Source organism: Indicator indicator, chromosome 14 (assembly GCF_027791375.1).
Source record: "Indicator indicator isolate 239-I01 chromosome 14, UM_Iind_1.1, whole genome shotgun sequence".
NCBI lineage: Eukaryota > Metazoa > Chordata > Aves > Piciformes > Indicatoridae > Indicator > Indicator indicator.
This window is the reverse complement of record NC_072023.1, coordinates 4,537,393-4,555,283: the sequence shown is the minus strand read 5'-3', so window position 1 is coordinate 4,555,283 and position 17,891 is coordinate 4,537,393. Positions and strand designations below refer to the sequence as shown.

Here is a 17,891-nt window from a genome sequence, read left to right as displayed (position 1 = left end):
GAATCATAGAATTGTCAGGGTTGAAAGGGACCTCAAGGATTATGTAGTTCCAACCCCCCTGCCATGGGCAGGGACACTTCGCACTAAATCAGGTTGCTCAGAGCCACATCCAGCCTTACCTTAAAAACCTCCAGGGATGAGGCTTCTACCACCTCCCTGGGCAACCTGTTCCAGTGTCTCAACACTCTCATGGGGAAGAACTTCTTCCTAACATCCAATCTGAATCTACCCATTTCTCGTTTTGCTCCATTCCTCCTAGTCCTATAACTACCTGACATCCTAAATAGTCCCTCACCAGCTTTGTTGTAGACCCCCTCCAGATACTGGAAGGCTACAATTAGGTCTCCTCAGAACCTTCTCTTCTCCAGATTGAATAGCCCCAACTCTCTCAAAACTTTATTTCTGTGAAAGTTACTAATTTAGCCAGCCAAAGAGCACAAAGTGTGTACTTTTTGTAGAATAAGTGTAAAACAGCTTCACAGAATCACAGAATTATTGAGGCTGGAAAAGATCTCTTAAGTCCAGCCTGTGACCTAACAGCAGAGCTTCTCTCTGCTTGAACTGAAGAATTTTAGAGTGTGTTCTTTGTGACTGACTTTGTTGGCTTGTGTATGTGGCCAAATTCAAAACACTACGTAGATGTAACAATCTACATTGTTGTGAATGAGTCAGTGTTGACTATGAATGCTTACAGAAAGCATTAGCATAATGTCTGTCTTATACCAATGCTACACGTAGTGAAAGAAAGTCTGAAGGTCAGGTAGTAAAGCAGATCTGCATATGACTGCAGGAGAGACAGAGGAGGAAGTGCAAGATGAAGTTTCCCTGTTTGAAATTCAATACTTTTTGTATTGAAGGGGAGACTTCATGCCAACATTTTTTTTCCTCTGTGAATGTGTTGGTAGAATTCTGCTGAACATAAAGGAATCAATAAATGGCCTTTCCCCCCGCCCCCCCAACCAAACCACAAAACTTTCTGTCATAGCTTGATTCATTGTAGTGCATTTTAAGCTTCTGTAACAGAACAGCTTCCAAAAGGCCAAACTCCAACTGCTGTGGTGCTTTATGAAATTGGAAAGGTATTTGGGGGAGATAAACTAGCAATATTTGCTGGTACAATTCTTAATAATGACATTTATTAAGATTACATAATTATTTAATAATTACATAAATAATCAAATAATTATATTTGTTAATATTAAAGCAATATTAAATCTTGTGTTACATCTTGAATTTTGTAAGCTTTCAGTAGCGTTTAGATAATAAAACAAACTCACCCAATCTGACTTCTAGCTTGTTGTTTGTTTTATGTTGTTTTTGCAGATGTAATACAAATCTGGATGCTGGTTCTGCAGACATTTTATTTGTACAGTTAAAGTTCTGCAGAAGCTTTGTTGAAGTCAGACAACTCTTCTGTATGCACAATAAAAATTAATGCATTTGCAGAAACACCAGGAATTAACAGCAGCATTTGTTTTGTATAGTATGTCATCATTTTCCTTAAGCAATTCTCAGAATAGTTCCAATATCTATTTCATTCCTTCCAGAATGAAAATGTTGAGGATTACTTCATGTTCTAGTAGATGATACTCTAGTGTGAAGCATTGTTATGAAAAAGGTATTTAAATCAAGCCTGGCAGGAATAAAATGGTGTTCAAATGATTATGGAGTATGGAAGAAGCAAAACAAAGCCCACAGTTGATGTTGGTTTTTTTTTTTTTTAATGTGCTGTTTCTCTTGCCAAAGCCTTGGAGTGTTTGTTTTTTTTTTTATATCAATGGGATAGAAAAGTACACTGGTTTCAGAGGGAGAGGTGCTTATTAAAGTGTATTTTGTTTTATATTCTGCTTTCTTCTACAAGCAGCTTGGGTGAAGGAAACTAGATAATATCTGGTGAAACATTAATGGAATGACAAAGGTTTACACAAAGTTACTTGCTTCACAGATTTTTTTTTTTTCCCCCCAAATCATTATAATAATTACACAACATGTCTGCTTGGGTTGGGGGGGGAAGTCAAATCTTTTCATTCTGTCCTCTTTTCATGAGAAAAAACAGGAAAGCAGGAAAAGCTGTCCAGCGCAGGCTGAGGCTTTTAGTGTTCCCAGGTTCTCCAGTGTGTATGTACAAGCCTTGCTTCGTGAGAAGTGCCCCCAGCACAGATCTTGTGTGCCATGCAGCTTACCGTGTAGCTTGACAATACCAGAGCTTTTATTTTTGAACATCAGTTGGATTCTTCTGTTATCTGACTCCCAAGGAAACAACCTCGAGATCCAGCTGAACAGGAGTCTGGAACTTAACTTCTGTTAACAATGTTTATGTTGTAGTTCTTCCTATTGCTGGGAATCTGGAGGCCTGAGAAAACTAATAATTTGTAACTAGGTATCTGTAAGTCACTTTAGTGGTAAATCTCTTAAAATGTTGTTCACATATCCCAGTAAACTGCCAACCAAGGGCATTCTACAAAGTGCTTGGATTTTACTGTGCCCCAAAGGGTAAAAGTGTAGCAATTTATTATATTTAGGATGAGGCATCTTTTCAAAATAAAGAAGGTTAACAAACAAATTATTTATATTTTTTAAAACTATCACATGGTTTGTCAAATTAAATATTAGAATTTCTAATTTTTGAGAAACTCAGTGTACTAAAATCTCATAACCTGCAGATTCAGAACGTCAGACTTATGCAGGTCTTAGTAACTGCTCCAAGTACAAAACCAAATTGAAGTCCTGTCCCCCCCTTACATTTGCAGAGTCAGGTTTCTCTAGTTTGGATTTGGAATAGGTGGAGTTGAGACACCATTGATAGGAACAAATAATGTGGGCTGGGAAATCTGGGGCAAGACAAAACAAAACAGAAAAGTTGTCTCCCATTTTGGAGCACACCTCTCATGCTGCATCTCAGGGCTCTCTTCCTTCTCACGTTCCAAATATACTTACTTTTAAAGTAGTTGGCTAGTAAAATATAGAACTTCTCTGCATGATTAAATTTTTCTCCATTAGCTGTTCATTTAAACAGGGCTGCAGTACTGTAGTAAGGGATATTCCCATGGGAATCTAGCGTTTTACACAGGTCTGTTTCCTTTTTAGTTCCATAATGTCATGATGTGTAACTATTGTAACTGCAGTGATCTTTAGCTAAAACTCTCTTACATTATTGTATCACTCCTTTTTCCCTTTGAACTTGATCCCTTGTGTGTCCCCTGTGTCCCGTTCCCTGCAGCGATCCCAGCTGGCTCTGGTGGAGATTGGTTTGCTGTGAATATCCTTACTACCAAAATGAGTACTACCAGAAGCTTCTCAGAAGCCATGGCAACTGACCACTTGCTTTCACCAGGAATAGGGGCCCTTTGTCTGAATACCTTGCCCTCAGGTAAAGTCCCCTCTCCCACCTTTGTAGAGTGAATTTAAGAGGTGGTATGCATTTATATAAATTTGGGAGTGAAATGAGCTCTATAAAATGTTTATTGGCTTTTCTCTCATTTGTTTTGTAATTTACAGCCCTGCAAAAAATAATTGTTTGCTGTGCTGCTGTGTGTTTTATTCAGGGGGAGGTGGGGTGGGAACGACTTGATTTGTGTTTTTTTTCTAGTCCTAAACTGGTTTGTGAAATAAATCAGCAAACCCATTATAAACATACCTCTCAGTGTATTCCCTAAATGTAATCTTCCAGGTGTTTCTCAGTGTCTTTCAGCTATTTGACATTTACTGTTTATCAATTACATCTACTTAATTCCTTTTGGTGACTTGATACTTGTTACCTCTGTATTGATAGGTATTTTAAGGATTGCTGATCTTTTTACCTAGTTTACATTAGACAACAGCTGTGTGTTTGTTTTTTTTTAATTTATTTTTACTTTTATAATTTAGTTAGTCCTTAATGTCTTATCAAAAAGTCTTGTGAGATCTGGTCAGGTGGCATTGAAAAGGTATCTGCTGATGTCACATGAATCAATGACGTGGTTTCCTAAATGCAGTTGTCATCATGCTTTTACATTGCACCAACAGAATATCTTGATTTTTAAATTTATAAAATTGTTTTTTCAGCACTTCTATGTGGCAACTGTTGTAGTTCAAGTGGAAGTTAATACTTAGCAAGAATAAGCCAATTCTGATGCCTTGAGCAGCTGAGTCTAGTTGCAAGGTGTCCCTGCTCATGGTGGAGAGCTTGGACTAGTTAATCTCTAAGGTCCCTTCCTACTAAGCCATTCTATGATTCTATGGAATTCTCACAATGCAAGGTGTTATTTTTTGGTGCCACCACTGTGGAAGTTGCACATATCTGGCCACAAATGGTTTAGTATGTTAAGGATTTGATGTTATCTTGTATGCATTAAGGTCTGTTGTGTATAGGATTGTCATGCTTGGAACAAGTGTTACGGATTTGATAATACTGACCGTTTTTATGCTTGTGCAAGTGGTATGTGAAAAGACTCATGTAACAGAAAAGCTGATACGGGTCTCCTTGAGGATTTATTCTAACTGAAAGAGAAATTACTTGAGTAATATTTTACTTGCAAGATGATTATCATTCGTGCAGTGTGAGCTCCTTGTTTATGCACAGTGCTTGGCTATGTCTGAGCAGATCTGCTGCATGACACATAAATAGATAATAGTCATGGATGACAGTGAGAGCAGCTGTTTCAGTTCTGCCTGTACCCAAAGAGCAGCCAATACATATTTTCCAAATATAAAGAAAATAATTTCCTGTGTGTATTATTACAGAATTAACTAGAGGGAGCTTTATATATGGTAAAGAGAATCGGTGAGGACATCTGTATTTGAGAAAGTATGGCCTTAGAGTGAATAGCTGAGTGTATTGAGCTGTCTGTAGGATTTCAACTGGAGTAGGAGTCCATGCTGAAGTCCTTCTGTGTCATGATGAAATGGATGCAATTACTTGGAAGGCATCAGCAAAGCAGATGTACTATTCAGCCTTCACCTCCTAGGATGGGGGAGATAGCAGGGAGTGTGTGACACTGCACCAGACAATTACACAAGTGTGGGCTGGTGGTTGAGTCAGGCTCCTGATTGGTGATTTGCCTGGAGAGGAAGAGCTATCTCTAGACTATGATAAATTGAAAGGCCTGATGACTGTTAAGTGGTTCAGTAATCTGGAAAATCCCACCTGATAGTGGTGGTGAGATTTTTATAGTGCTATGGCAATACTCTCTTTCTGGTGCAGACTGTGAGGGTGCCATTGTTTGTGGGAAGGTTTTTTGTCCAGAAACACTAAAATTTACCCTCACAAGTGTCTATTTTCAACCTAATGTACTACAAATATTCTTAAGTAAAGAATTTAAGCCTCATGTGTCAGAGTGTGTCTGAGTATCCTACTATGTTGTAGGCATATTACCTCTCCTTACAAACCTTATCACAAATGCTTTTTTTTCCCCCTTTATTTTAATATATATATTATTTTAAGTTATTTGAAGCTTTTTCTTTTATGGTACTATATTTTACCCTGATGTTTTCATGGACACTAAGATGTTCTGTGGTGAGTGTTTCCATTTAATGATTTTAGAGAGCAACCAGGCAGAAAGGGGCCTGGGGGTACTGGTTGACAGCAGCTGAACAGGAGCCAGCAGTGTGCCCAGGTGGCCAAGAGAGCCAATGGCATCCTGGCCTGCATCAGGCATAGTGTGGCCAGCAGGAGCAGGGAAGTTATTCTGCACCTATACTCAACACTGGTTAGGCCACACCTTGAGTACTGTGTCCAGTTGTGGGGTCCTCAATTTAAGAAGTACACTGAGATGCTTGAACATGTCCAGAGAAGGGCAATGAGGCTGGTGAGAGGTCTGGAGCACAGCCCTGTGAGGAGAGGTTGAGGGAGCTGGGGGTGTTTAGCCTGGAGAAGAGGAGGCTCAGGGGAGACCTCATTGCTCATTGCAGCTGCCTGAAAGGAGGTTGTAGACAGGTGAGGGTTGGTCTCCTCTCCCAGGCAATCAGTGACAGAACAAGAGGACACAGTCTCAAGCTGTGCCAGGGGAAGTTTAGGCTGGAGGTGAGGAGAAAGTTCTTCACAGAAAGAGTAATTGGCCATGGAATGTGCTGCCCAGGGAGGTGGTGGAGTCACTGTCCCTGGAGGTGTTCAAAAAAAGTTTGGATGTGGCACTTGGAGTCAGGGTTTAGTTGTCAGGAGGTGTTAGGTATTAGGTAATGGGTTGGACTTGATATCTCTGAGGTCTTTTCCAACCTGGTTGATTTTGTGTGTGTGTGATTCTGTGTTCTCTTTCAGCTTCAAGTCCATGCTTTTGTTTGTAAGATAAACAAGCATCCAATTAACCTGTGTGCAGTCTTCATCACTTTGTCATGAATACTTTTGTTTATCCTCTCTGTTTCTAAGTTAGTTTCAGTGTTTTCAGAAATGGATATAGTGTCCAAGATGAGGGCATGCCATCATATTTTGTAGTTTTATTTAGTACTACTTACCATTCATTTTTTTTAAGCATAGAAGTGCTTTAACCTTCATGTATCCCAGGCAGTTTTTTGTCACTTGTCTCTTACCTTCTAGCTTTGCTTCCTGAAAACTTATGTTTTATTTTGAACCCAGAAGCTTCCATGAATTATATTTTCAGGTATTTAGTATCTTGCATCACCAATGAGTCAGCTGTTGCTACAAAGCCATTTGCTGATATCTTGAATTCTTCAGAAGGTCAGTTTTCTGTGGATTTGATGAATACAACTTTAATACTACCTGTCAACTTCTACACATTTTAACTCAGCCTGCTGAGCTAAAAGTCATTTACTCCATATCTTCCATAAACCAGAGTTAATGGTTTCTTGCTGGGTGAAATTCTGCTTTAATGCACTGCATTAAAATTGGAACATCCCCAGGACAGCCAGGATTCACTGAGAGGCTTTTTTTACTTCACCAACTTCTTCTGTTTTCAATTACTAAATATATTCAGTGCCTTTGGATTTCTGCATATCCTTTGGACATATTAGATGTCATTGCTCTTGCAGTCTTCTGGCCAATTTCTATTAAAATTATGCCTTTATAGTTGGGTTTTGTAGCAGCTTTTGTGATGCTTTTACTTTAGTTTAGTTTTGTTTTTTAAAGTATCAAGAGAAGTTATCAGTTGCTTGAGTCTAATCATGTTTTGTAACTCTGGAGGATTACAATAGTAATCTTCCTCAGTAGTTTGTTCTTTGTATTTGTGATTTTTCCCTGGTCTATCACATTCGTGCAAAATTTTCATTAATGCCCTACTGTTTCAATACAGGTCAACTATTCTTTGCATGATGAAGTCTGTCTTTAGTCTCTCTGCCATTCGCAGCTAAATCTTTAATCCTGTATTACTGTGGTCTGTCTCTCACCTTTTCTTTCCTGTCACACTTGGATCAACAAGGGAATGCTACTAAGAACTCTTCTGAATGCCATTGTGCTTAATGTTACTGGTGGGTAGAGTTGTTTTTTAATCTAGGGAGCCTGTCTTTTTCTCATCTAGGACTTGTTGCCATCTAAACAGATCTAAGCATGTCAGTACTTTGGACTTAACTAGCAATGTGTTGCCATGGGAAAAAGTACAGCAATGCTCCTGAACTCAGTATTTGCAGGTGGTGTTTTGTTTGTGAGACATTGATATCTCTTCTGGCTCCAGAATAGAGGGAATTGTTATGTTGTCTGCAGTATACTATTTGCTGTGACTTTGTCTTATGTAAAGCTGAAAGGGATTTAGATTACTTTTTTTTTTCTTTTCCTCCCAGTTCAGACCAGTCACTGAAAATCAGTTTTGATTTGTGGTGTTACAGCAAATAAAAGAAACTCATTCATAACAGTGCACACTCTGGTTATCCCAGTGCTTTGCTTCTGTGGCAGATCTGACAGAGTTAATTCAGTTCCTCTTGTATTTAAACAAGGAGTCTTAATATTAGGAAGAAATTCTTTGAGATACTGGAACAGGTTGTGCAGGGAGGTCCAGAATGCCCCCTCCCCAGAGGTGTTCAGGGCCAGGTTGGATGAGGCCTTGAGCAGCCTGGTGGAAGGAGTCCCTGCCTGTGGCAGAGGAGGTGGAACTAGATGATCTCTAAGGTCCCTTCCCACCCAAACCATGCAACGAATCTGGGAATGTTGAAGTGGTGCAGTGAGCAGAATGATGGTAGAGCTCCTTCTCTGTTACCTACAGTCGTGGGAAATTGATGTCTTCCTTAGAAACTCAATTGAAATATGACTGCTTGTCTTCCTTCAGAACTGTGTAGAGTTTTTCAGAGATCTAATAACACAGTTCAGCTGGGTGAAGCAGGAAAAAAATCAGTTACCTTTCTGTTCCATTTCTGCTGTTTTATTATTGATACAGTTGCCAGTACTGGCAGACCTTGCTTTCCTTTTTTAGAGCTGGTTGTCTTGAGTCATGCATGTTTTTAAGGAGATCTAGCTCATAAGAAGGAGATAAGCAAAACATGTGGCACATACTATGATTTAATAGTCTGTCATACATGTAGGATCAAACTGCTGAAGGAATTTCATTTATAAAGCAGGGAAGGCATATGGCAGAGCCAGGAGGAAGAAAATTTATATTCAGTAGATGTGCAAAACAGCTGAGAATCAAGTGTCCAAATGTGATCCAGACTTCCTTTATTTCTGTGTTAAATCCAAAGCTTGGGGGTTGTGTTGATGGACTTGACAAGGCATCTGGTATTCTCTCCAAACCTTTGTGGAATGCCATTCTCAGTTTCATGTGGTTTGTGGCCTTCATTATCTGAACCATAAGCTTGTGCTTTCAGGGAAGTGTTTTCTCCTGTCTTCTCTGATGGATTTTGATTGCTTTATGTTTCTAGTTTCACTTCTTGGCCATCTTCCCTGCAAGTGTGGTGGAGTGTGCCATTCAGAGCTCCAAGCCTGTGCTGCTACAAACAAAACTTTAGAAAATAAGTATTTCAGGCAAGGAGAAAACAAACCAAAACATTTTCTGTGTATAATTTTTTGTTGTTGTTCTAGAGAGAATAGAACTAAAGAACTACAAGAATTATTGTGGTCTTGACAAAATACAACAATTGTGTAAGTGTAGAGTCCTGCACCTAGGGAGGAACAACACCATGTACCAGTACAGATTAAGGGTTGACCTCCTGGAAAGCAAGCTCTCTGGAGAAGGACTTTGGAGTCCTGGTGGACAGTAAAGTTATCCACTGGACAGCAATGTGCCTGTGTGGCAAGAAGGCAAATGGTCTCGTTGGGTGCATTAAGAAGAGTGTGGCCATCAGGTCAAAGGAAGTTTTCCTTCCCCTCTACTCTGCCCTGGTGAGACCACATCTGTAGTGTTGTGTCCAGTTCTGTGCTCCCCAGTTCAAGAGGGACAGGGATGTACTAGAGAATGTCCACTGGAGAGCTATGAGGATGATGAAGGGACTGGAATATCTGTCTTATGAGGAAAGGCTGAAGTACATGGGACTGTATAGCCTGGAAAAGAGAAGACTGAGAACACATCTTGCTAATGTCTATAAATATCTGAAGGGTGGGTGTCAAAAAGAAAGGGGCCAGTCTCTTTTCTTTGCTGTCCTGTTACAGGATAAGGGGCAACAGACACAAACTGCAATGCTGAAGTTGCATCCCAACATGAGGAAAAACTTATTTACTGTGAGGGTGCTGGAACACTGGAACAGGCTGCCCAGAGAGGTGGAGTCTCCTTCTCTGGAGACTTTCAAGACCTGTCTGGATGTGTTCCTGGGTGATTCTGTCTTATCAGAGGAGTTGGACTCGATTTCTGGAGGTCCCTTCCAACTCTTTCTGTGATTCTAACTTACTACTGCACTGTTATTATGCAGCCTTTTATGCTTTTCACTGAACTCTTAGTCTGGACTCTGTAAATCAAAGCTGAATCATTTAATCTAACTGCAGAGTAAAATTTAGTGCATGTGTGTGTTTATGTATATGTGTATCTATATGTATCCAAGGTAGCTATGTCAGGCTGCTTGTGATACTGATAACTTCATATTTCTGGGTTCTTGTATTTAAAGTGTAAAATATTTTACAGCATTACTCTACCTTACAGAATTGAATATTGCAACGGAATTGAAATTCTTGCTATCAGATACAGTAATTCAAACCTCCAATGATATGTTTGGAGAAAGGAAGGGTAGTTTGTGAAATTGAAATTGAATCTCTGAAAACAGTTTTGCTAAGAATATCTTGTGATGTTAGCAAACCAAGTGTGTCTTGCCTCAGTTGCAGTGATGTCATTATAGCCACAGCAAAGGAGTGCAACAAAAAGCTTTAAGTGAACTCAACCATGTCCTTTATTCCCATTCCTCCTGCCTTTACCTTTTTCTCTTGCCTCATTTCCCTTCTCCCAGTTCAACATGACCCAGCAATGCGCATTTGCTGTCCAGAAAGCCAACTGTATCCAACGTTCATGGCCAGGTTGGGTGGGGTTTTGAGCAGCCTGGTCTAGTGCCCAAAGAGGCCAACTTTTTTTTTCTTTTTTTTTTTTTTTTTAATACATTTTAAGTTAGAGGCCACTGCATTAAACTAAAAGGTTTTCCTATTATGTCAAGTAGTCTGAAGTCATTCTAAAGTGCTGGAAATCTCCAACTGCCAAACAAATGTGGAACAATTGAGTTTAGAAGGAGCAGGGAACTGGCACAGAAACATTTAAAGCGTTGGCATCATCAGTGGAAAATTGGCTCTGGACAAAGCAGGCAGACAAAGCAGCTGTGGTTGCTGTATGTTACAGTTACTGTGGTTTATGTGGAAACACCAGAGTCTCCTCAGCATCCACTCATCAGTCACTTTCAAGCCCTGGAAGCAGAATGGAGTGCTGCTACTAGATGTGCCCATACCTGAAATACCTTCTCACAGCTCAGCTGTTGTTTCTTTCTGTGATTCTTGAGATGAAGGGTGCAGGCTTACAGATGGAGATTCTCTTCCTTTGGTCTGTGCTGAATGAAACATTGTTCCTTTTGCCAGCTGCTGGAGAAGTAACAAATTCAAAGCAACACCCTCAGAAGGATTATAAAAAAAAAAAAAAAAAAAAGTGAAAAGGAGGGAACTTTGAGATTGCTTTCCTTGTTCTTATGCTTCTTGTTGGCAGGGACTGGCTCCTGTTTTGCCTTTTTGAAGGAAATTAAAAGTAACTCCAGAGTGACTTTGCTGTCTCCATTCTCCTCCTTCATGGTATTTTGGTGTCTTTCTTGCAGTGAAGTTGGGAAACCCATTTGTGTAATTCCTCTGGATTTAACTATGATTTGCCTGTGGTTGAGACCAAGATGACAGTTCTGTCTTTCTCCAGGTTGAATGGCATTTCTGGTGTGGCACTGCAAAAAGGGAACCCTGAGAGGAACTTACTGCTCACAGTATGAATCTCAACAGTCTCTGTGTGTACTGGGAGAATGTTTTGGCATTCACTATATAAACATGGCTTTAAAATAACACCAGTTGTGATTCTTACGTTGACCCTCACCTAGAAAGTCAAGAGATACTATGCTCTGACTGAAAAATTTCAATGGCTGCTTTTTTCTTCTAGGAATTTGAATTAGCTGTGTCAGATGAGTCTTGTGTGATTCCTGAGATAGAAGGCTGCAGTTGCCAATGTGATATTTTACTGAGGCAGGTTATTCAGCTCTTCTCATTACCTATTCTTGTTAAAGAGAGAGTAACCAGAGAACTAAATCATTTGAAGACCTTTATTCCCCCCTAATCTTTCTAAATGGAGCATTTAGAAATATATTAGTTGTCAAGGAAAATGTATTTGTCAGTAGCCTTATCTTAATGTATTTTCAGTACTGAAATTATGAAAATATATTGAATCAAAGGTCATTCCTTCTTGTTCCTTTAGTTCTGTTTTGTAAGCCATACAGAAACAACACTTCTATAATAACAAATATGCCTGGTATTATTTGCAAATACATTCTGAGTAATTTCTGGCTTGGTATAGTAAAAATAAATTAATTAATTTACTGAACTTCTAATTCTGAACGATCTTCCTCCCCTCTGTACCTCCACCCCCAGATGTCTTGATCTTTGAGTGTTCTTCTTTGTGATTAAACTGATGGGTGATGAAACAGTGAGTTTATGATGTCTGGCTAAATGTTTCCTAGGAGTGATCAAATGGGTGTTTACATTTTGTCAGGCTGGGTAGATGCATTTCCAGACCTTACCATCACAAGAATGCAGTAAAGCAGCTGGACTGAGAAAATATCTGCCATGTTTCAAGCTACACTTGGAAATTGTGAAGAGGAGAAGCTTGCCAGCATTCTTTACCTTCTTCCACGTTCTTCCCCTGAGTATCTGCTTTAATATGGACCTTGTAGTTTGGTTAGAAATTGGTCTCTTGAATGGGATGAAGATTTCATAGTTGCTCTTCCCATGGCTTTCCTCTTCTATCTTGTGGACAGACAAATCCCTTCCCTCACTATCAGTGCAAAGGGATTTTGGTGGGAAACTCACAAAGTGTAATGCAAACTGTAGTGTTTTCTGCTACCTAATCTGGTAAAATTAGGTCCAGTTCCTGCAGTGAAATGCTTTGAATCAAAGATTTGTTATTCAGGGTAATCAACAAATTAGAAGAGAACCTCATAATATGTTTAAGCTTATGTATTTTCAAATGGAGTTAATAAGATGCAAAAAACTTAGGGGGACAAAGCCATTCCATGATACCATGTGTGAAATTGTACCTAGGATGATTTCCTCACCCTGGACCGTTGCTTTAAGTTAAGTTGTCAGCTCTGATTGCTTTATATGAATTTGCTTAAGGGAGGTACATGTTTGGTTTTAGGTTCACCAAAAATCTGTCACCTGACAAGATCAACCTGAGCACGTTAAAGGGAGAAGGTCAGCTGACCAACTTAGAGCTGGATCAAGAGGTGCTTCAGAACATGTTGGATCTTCCCACGTGGCTTGCTATAAACAAGGTCTTTTGTAATAAAGCCTCTATTAGGGTGAGTATTTTATTGTGCTGCAATGGTAATTAGCTAAAAGTTTGGGGTTTTATCCTTCTGACTTTGTAAAGTTAAAAACAACTTTGTATTGATAGCAAATTGTGATGAGTGCTTGGTAAAAGCAAAGGTGTTACCAGCAATAATTTCTTACCAATTGTTGTTTCTCATATGATGATATGAAATACATTAGGAAATATGAAAATAAAGAGTGATTTTTAATTTTTTTTCTGAATAGTTTATTCTTGCATGTTCTGAATTAGAGGTAGAGATGAAAGATGGTATTTGCCCATGCTAATTAGCTTAATTATTCTCATACCATTTCTCGTCACCCCTCTCTTTCTGTTGTTTTCCCTCTTGTTCCTTTCCTATTAAAAAAAAATACCTTACTGAGGGATTCTGGGCTCTGTGGGACATGTGGAAGCACTGCAGCTCTAGTAGATATTGTTTTGTTAGTCTTTGTTTGTGCTAAGAATTGAACCAAGGCATGTCATCTCTCATAGATTATCTTAATAGAAGTGAATAGAAATAAAGCTATGGCTTGGTTTTGGCAGAAGTTATGATCATGTCAAGCTTTGTCACTTATTCAGTCTTGGACTTTTTTGTTTTTCTTTTTTCTTCCTCCCCCCTTTTTTTTTGTTTTGTCCCCTAGTGGGAGACTGTTCTGCTTTTTCTGAATGCAGTGAACTTGATGCTTTGTTGCAGACCTTCAATTACTTGCGGGCCAATAGAGCAAACCTGGATTTTTTGTCCTTTTAAAGGAAAGAATGTGGAAGGCTGTTGCTTTTTTTTGATGCTTGACAGCTCAGTGTTAAAGAGACATACTCTGTCTTGCTTTTCTGATTTCCCTGTGCTCATTGATAAGTAGATTTTGAAGTTCTGTTTTTAACACCTGAAAGAAATTTGTGTGAGCATGGATTTACTCTACAGTATTTTCAGATTAACTTGGTGTTTTCAAAGTAGTATTTTGAGTTCAGAAGTTTCAAATATAATTTGTATACATGAACCACATTCTAAATCAATGCCTTATTTTACAGTGTTTTTAATACTTACTTTGCTTTAGAATAATTTTTTCTCTTGCAGATACCATGGACAAAATTGAAAACACATCCCATCTCTCTGGTGAGTTCAGAGATCAACTCCTCAATATACTCTGTGCAGTAGAATTGATCTCAAATATTTATACAGTTCTTTGACTTTAGAAATAAGAGAAACATTAATGGGCTATAGCTAAGTGTCCTCTGGGTAGCAGCAGATCAAGGCAAAATGCCTTAATGTTGTTGTTGGTAGGTTTGTTTTCTTAATCTATGGCTTTGTGTGTCTTCACTGTAATGTTTGACTGTTAGCCAATTTCTGTCAAGTGTTTCAGTCATTACATCATAATTTGGATTCACCTGAAGGGGAGGGACACCTTCTGCTAAACCAGGTTGCTCAAGGACTCATCCAACCTGTCCTTGAACACCTCCGGGAGGGGGCATCCATGACCTGCTTTGGGCAACCTGTTCTAGAGACTGGATGCACATAAGATTTAGAGGGTTTATTGAACAGTCTAAGCTTCAGCTTGGATATAAATAGAATGTAAAATGTGAAAATAGGACTCCACAGCAATTAGAAGTAATACTGATTCTTGCCTTTCTTTAATTTTGTTCTTTACTTCTAAGTGTCCCAAGAAATATGGTAGCACCAGGAGTGATTAATTTGATGATGGTTAAACTTTCTTAATTGTGTCTACTGAGGAATGACTATTCCTTTAACTGCTGTGCTTCCCAGTCTTGCAGTGAATTCCTGAATGTCCTTGCAATTCCTTAGTTGTGAATCAGGCTTGGGAAAGACACTTTGTTTTGAATACTTGATGTATTTGCTAGTGACCCAGTTGTAATGTACTAACCAATGCCTGTACTGCTTCTTCCTGACACACAGAGCCTCAAGTATGGTAATGCTGAGGTGCTATGATTCAACCTCTTGATTGTAAGGTGCAACTGCCAAGTTAGGAAATCAGTTTAAGCTGTGATAATCTTAAAGATTACATACTTCACCTCTGGTAGCAAGGTCTGATTGTTTACTTTGCTCCTAGTGAATTTACTTGAACAATCTTTGAGGCTAAGATAACTCTTAAGGTCACCTTTTTACATAAAGCTTTCCCTGAACAAGAACATTAAATTGATCATAAGAGTTCACTCTTCAATGGTAGACTGTACAAGAGCCTTTTTGACTTGTAAAGGCAGGTGAATTCAATGGCCTAAATGCCCAACTTCAGCCTTTTATTACATCACTGAACTTCCACTGTTTTAGTAGGGATATTTTTGTTACTGAGAGTTTAATTAAATTGAAATAGCATCCTCTGTTTGTACAGTCCAGTTTCAAACCATTGCCCTTTGTCCTATCATTACAAGCCCTGATAAACAGTCCCTTCCCAGCCTTCCTGTAAGTCCCTTTCAGATATGGAAATGTAACTGGAAGGTTTCCCCAGAGCCTTCTCTTCTGCAGGTTGAACAGCCCCAACTCTCTCAGCCTGTCTTCATAGGAGAGGAGCTCCAGCCCTCTGATGATTTTTGTGAAAGTCCCTCCAGCAGGTCTATATCTCTCTTGCATTGGGGGTCCCATAGCTGGACACAGTACTCCAGGTGAGGTCTCACCAGAGCAGAGTGGCAGAATTACCTCTCAATCTGCTGGCCTGGCTGCTGTTGATGCAGCCCAGGATGCTACTGGATGCAGTTGGCCTTTTGGAACTGCAAGTTCACAGTGCTGATGAGTAGCCTTAAACTGATGACCTTTTCAGCATGCAATTTTTGGGTGTGTGTGAGATGGATAAATAATGCTCAGTGGTCAAGAATTCTGTAATATCCAATATTTGACTGTGAAGATTTGTTAGGATTCAAAAAAATCTAAACTCGCCTAATCAGATTTGAAAACTAAATAATTTTGGTACGGTTCAAAAGTTTATGGGAAAACTGACATGGTAAGAAATGTTTTATGTATATTTCAGAAGAAGTTCTGAAGCACTGTTTGTTGTTGTTGGTTTGGGCTTTTTTGTTCTCATGTCATCTGTTTACTTTGTTACTTCTTAGGTCTCCAATTTTTTTGTTTTGTTTTGTTTTTCAAGTCCTTGGATAAAGTTGTAATGGAAATGAGCACATGTGAAGAGCCACGTGCCCCTAATGGACCCTCTCCCATAGCAACTGCATCTGGACAGAGGTCAGTGGTCATGCTTGCATGGAATTGATCCCAGAAAAGTTTAAATTACTCATTTTGAATTACTATAAAACAGATCCCCTGCAGATTTCCAGAAGTATGTAGGGTTGCAGCTTGTATGTCCATCTCTGCAAATTTTTATATCATTTCTAACTAGTGGAGTTTTTCCTTTGTTTGGTCTAAAAAAAGAGTGTTAAGGGTTACTTGTTAGTGTGGTGTTTTAAGGTTCTGTTTCCCATGTTGTATCAACCAAGTTATACTGAAATATTTCACACATTCTACAGCCCAAAACCCAAGTAATTTGGAGGGGCAATCATAGAATGGTTTGGGTTGGAAGGGACCTCCAAAGGTCATCTAGTTCAATGCCCTTGCAGTCATCAGGGACATTCTCAACTAGATCAGGTTGCCTAGAGCCCCACTGAGCCTCACCTTGAATATCTTCAGTGATGGGTGATGGGGCAGAACCACCTTTCTGGGCAGTCTGTTCCAGTGCTCTGTCACCTTCACAGTAAAGAAGTTTCCCCTCAAGTTGAGGGGGAGCCTCCCATGTTGCAGCTTGTATCCATTGTTCCTCGTCCTGTCGCTGGGCACCACCAGAAAGAGCCTGGCACCTTCATCTTGACACCCACCCCTCAGATATGTATAGACATCAGTAAGATCCCCTCTCAGCCTTTTCCTCTCAAGACTAAACAGCCCCAGGTCTCTCAGCCTTTCTTCGTAGGAGAGATGTTGAAGTCCCTTCATCATCCTTGTAGCTCTCCATTGAAGTTATTTTATGGTTTGTTTCATGTTGTATTTCATCTATTCAACAAGTGCTTGTGTGCCCTTTCACTGGGTGTGTATTTAATAAGTTGTCATTCCACTTTTTAGTGAATATGGCTTTGCTGAAAAAGTGGTAGAAGGCATCTCTGTTTCTGTCAACTCCATCATAATAAGGATTGGTGCAAAGGCCTTTAATGCTTCGTTTGAGCTTTCCCAGCTGAGAATTTATAGTGTAAATGCAAACTGGGAACATGCTGACCTCAGATTTACCAGAATACAAGAAGCTCAACGTGGAGAGGTAAATATACCATCTTTTGCTAGCTTTTCCCTTGCTTTTGTGGAAAAGGAGGAGGAAGTTGCATTGCAGCCTTAGTCTGGGAAACATACTGTTACCAGGAATGGAGACATTCTGTGCTCACTAATTCCAGCTGTCATCTAGCAACACAAGGATGTAATAAAAACGGTGGATGAGAGTTAGATCAAATACCTCAACTCTAGCAGAGCCCAAACTGGATGCTTAGGGAAGAGCAAAACCCCCTCCCATCTTGTAACTTTACTTCCCTCCCCACTTTTTTCCTGTGTACTGGGGTTTAGTATTTTGAAACTTCAATGACAAAATCTTCTCTACCTAAACCAGCATGGTGTGCAATAACTGTGACCTTTACTTTAAATGCTGCTTGTCACCTCTGCCTGCTTGGGAAGTAGCTTAACATTTCTGTGACATTCTGGAAGTAGAGAGAAGGATCAGGGCTTAGCTTTGTGTAAGTGGAATAACAAATGACTTCAATTTGTTCTGTTCATGTGGCCGTCTGCGTGGAGGGTGTATGTGAGTGTGTGTAAGTACAGATACATGCACATGCTTAGGTGTAAGTGAACTGTCCTATGCATGAAGGTGTTGTCCTCTTTTTTTCTCTCTTTTGAAAGGTTTTGACTTTTAAAGAAATCAACTGGCAGATGATCAGGATAGAAGCAGATGCAATCCAGAGTTCTAAACATGAAATCCTGAGTGCTCCGGTTCGGCTGATTACTAACCAGTCAAAAATTAGGGTCACACTTAAAAGAAGGGT

General features: G+C 39.5%; 1 protein-coding gene across 1 annotated transcript in view; it reads left to right on the top strand.

Annotated features, from left to right (window-relative positions):
- The window catches only part of BLTP3B (bridge-like lipid transfer protein family member 3B), a 46,101-nt gene that overhangs the window by 4,493 nt on the left and 23,717 nt on the right, over positions 1-17,891 (top strand). Inside the window, exons 2-6 of the mRNA XM_054386773.1 lie at positions 12,711-12,873; positions 13,954-13,992; positions 15,974-16,065; positions 16,933-17,122; positions 17,749-17,889. Coding sequence (XP_054242748.1) covers positions 12,711-12,873; positions 13,954-13,992; positions 15,974-16,065; positions 16,933-17,122; positions 17,749-17,889 — 625 coding nt within the window. The remainder of the gene's footprint in view (positions 1-12,710; positions 12,874-13,953; positions 13,993-15,973; positions 16,066-16,932; positions 17,123-17,748; positions 17,890-17,891) is intronic.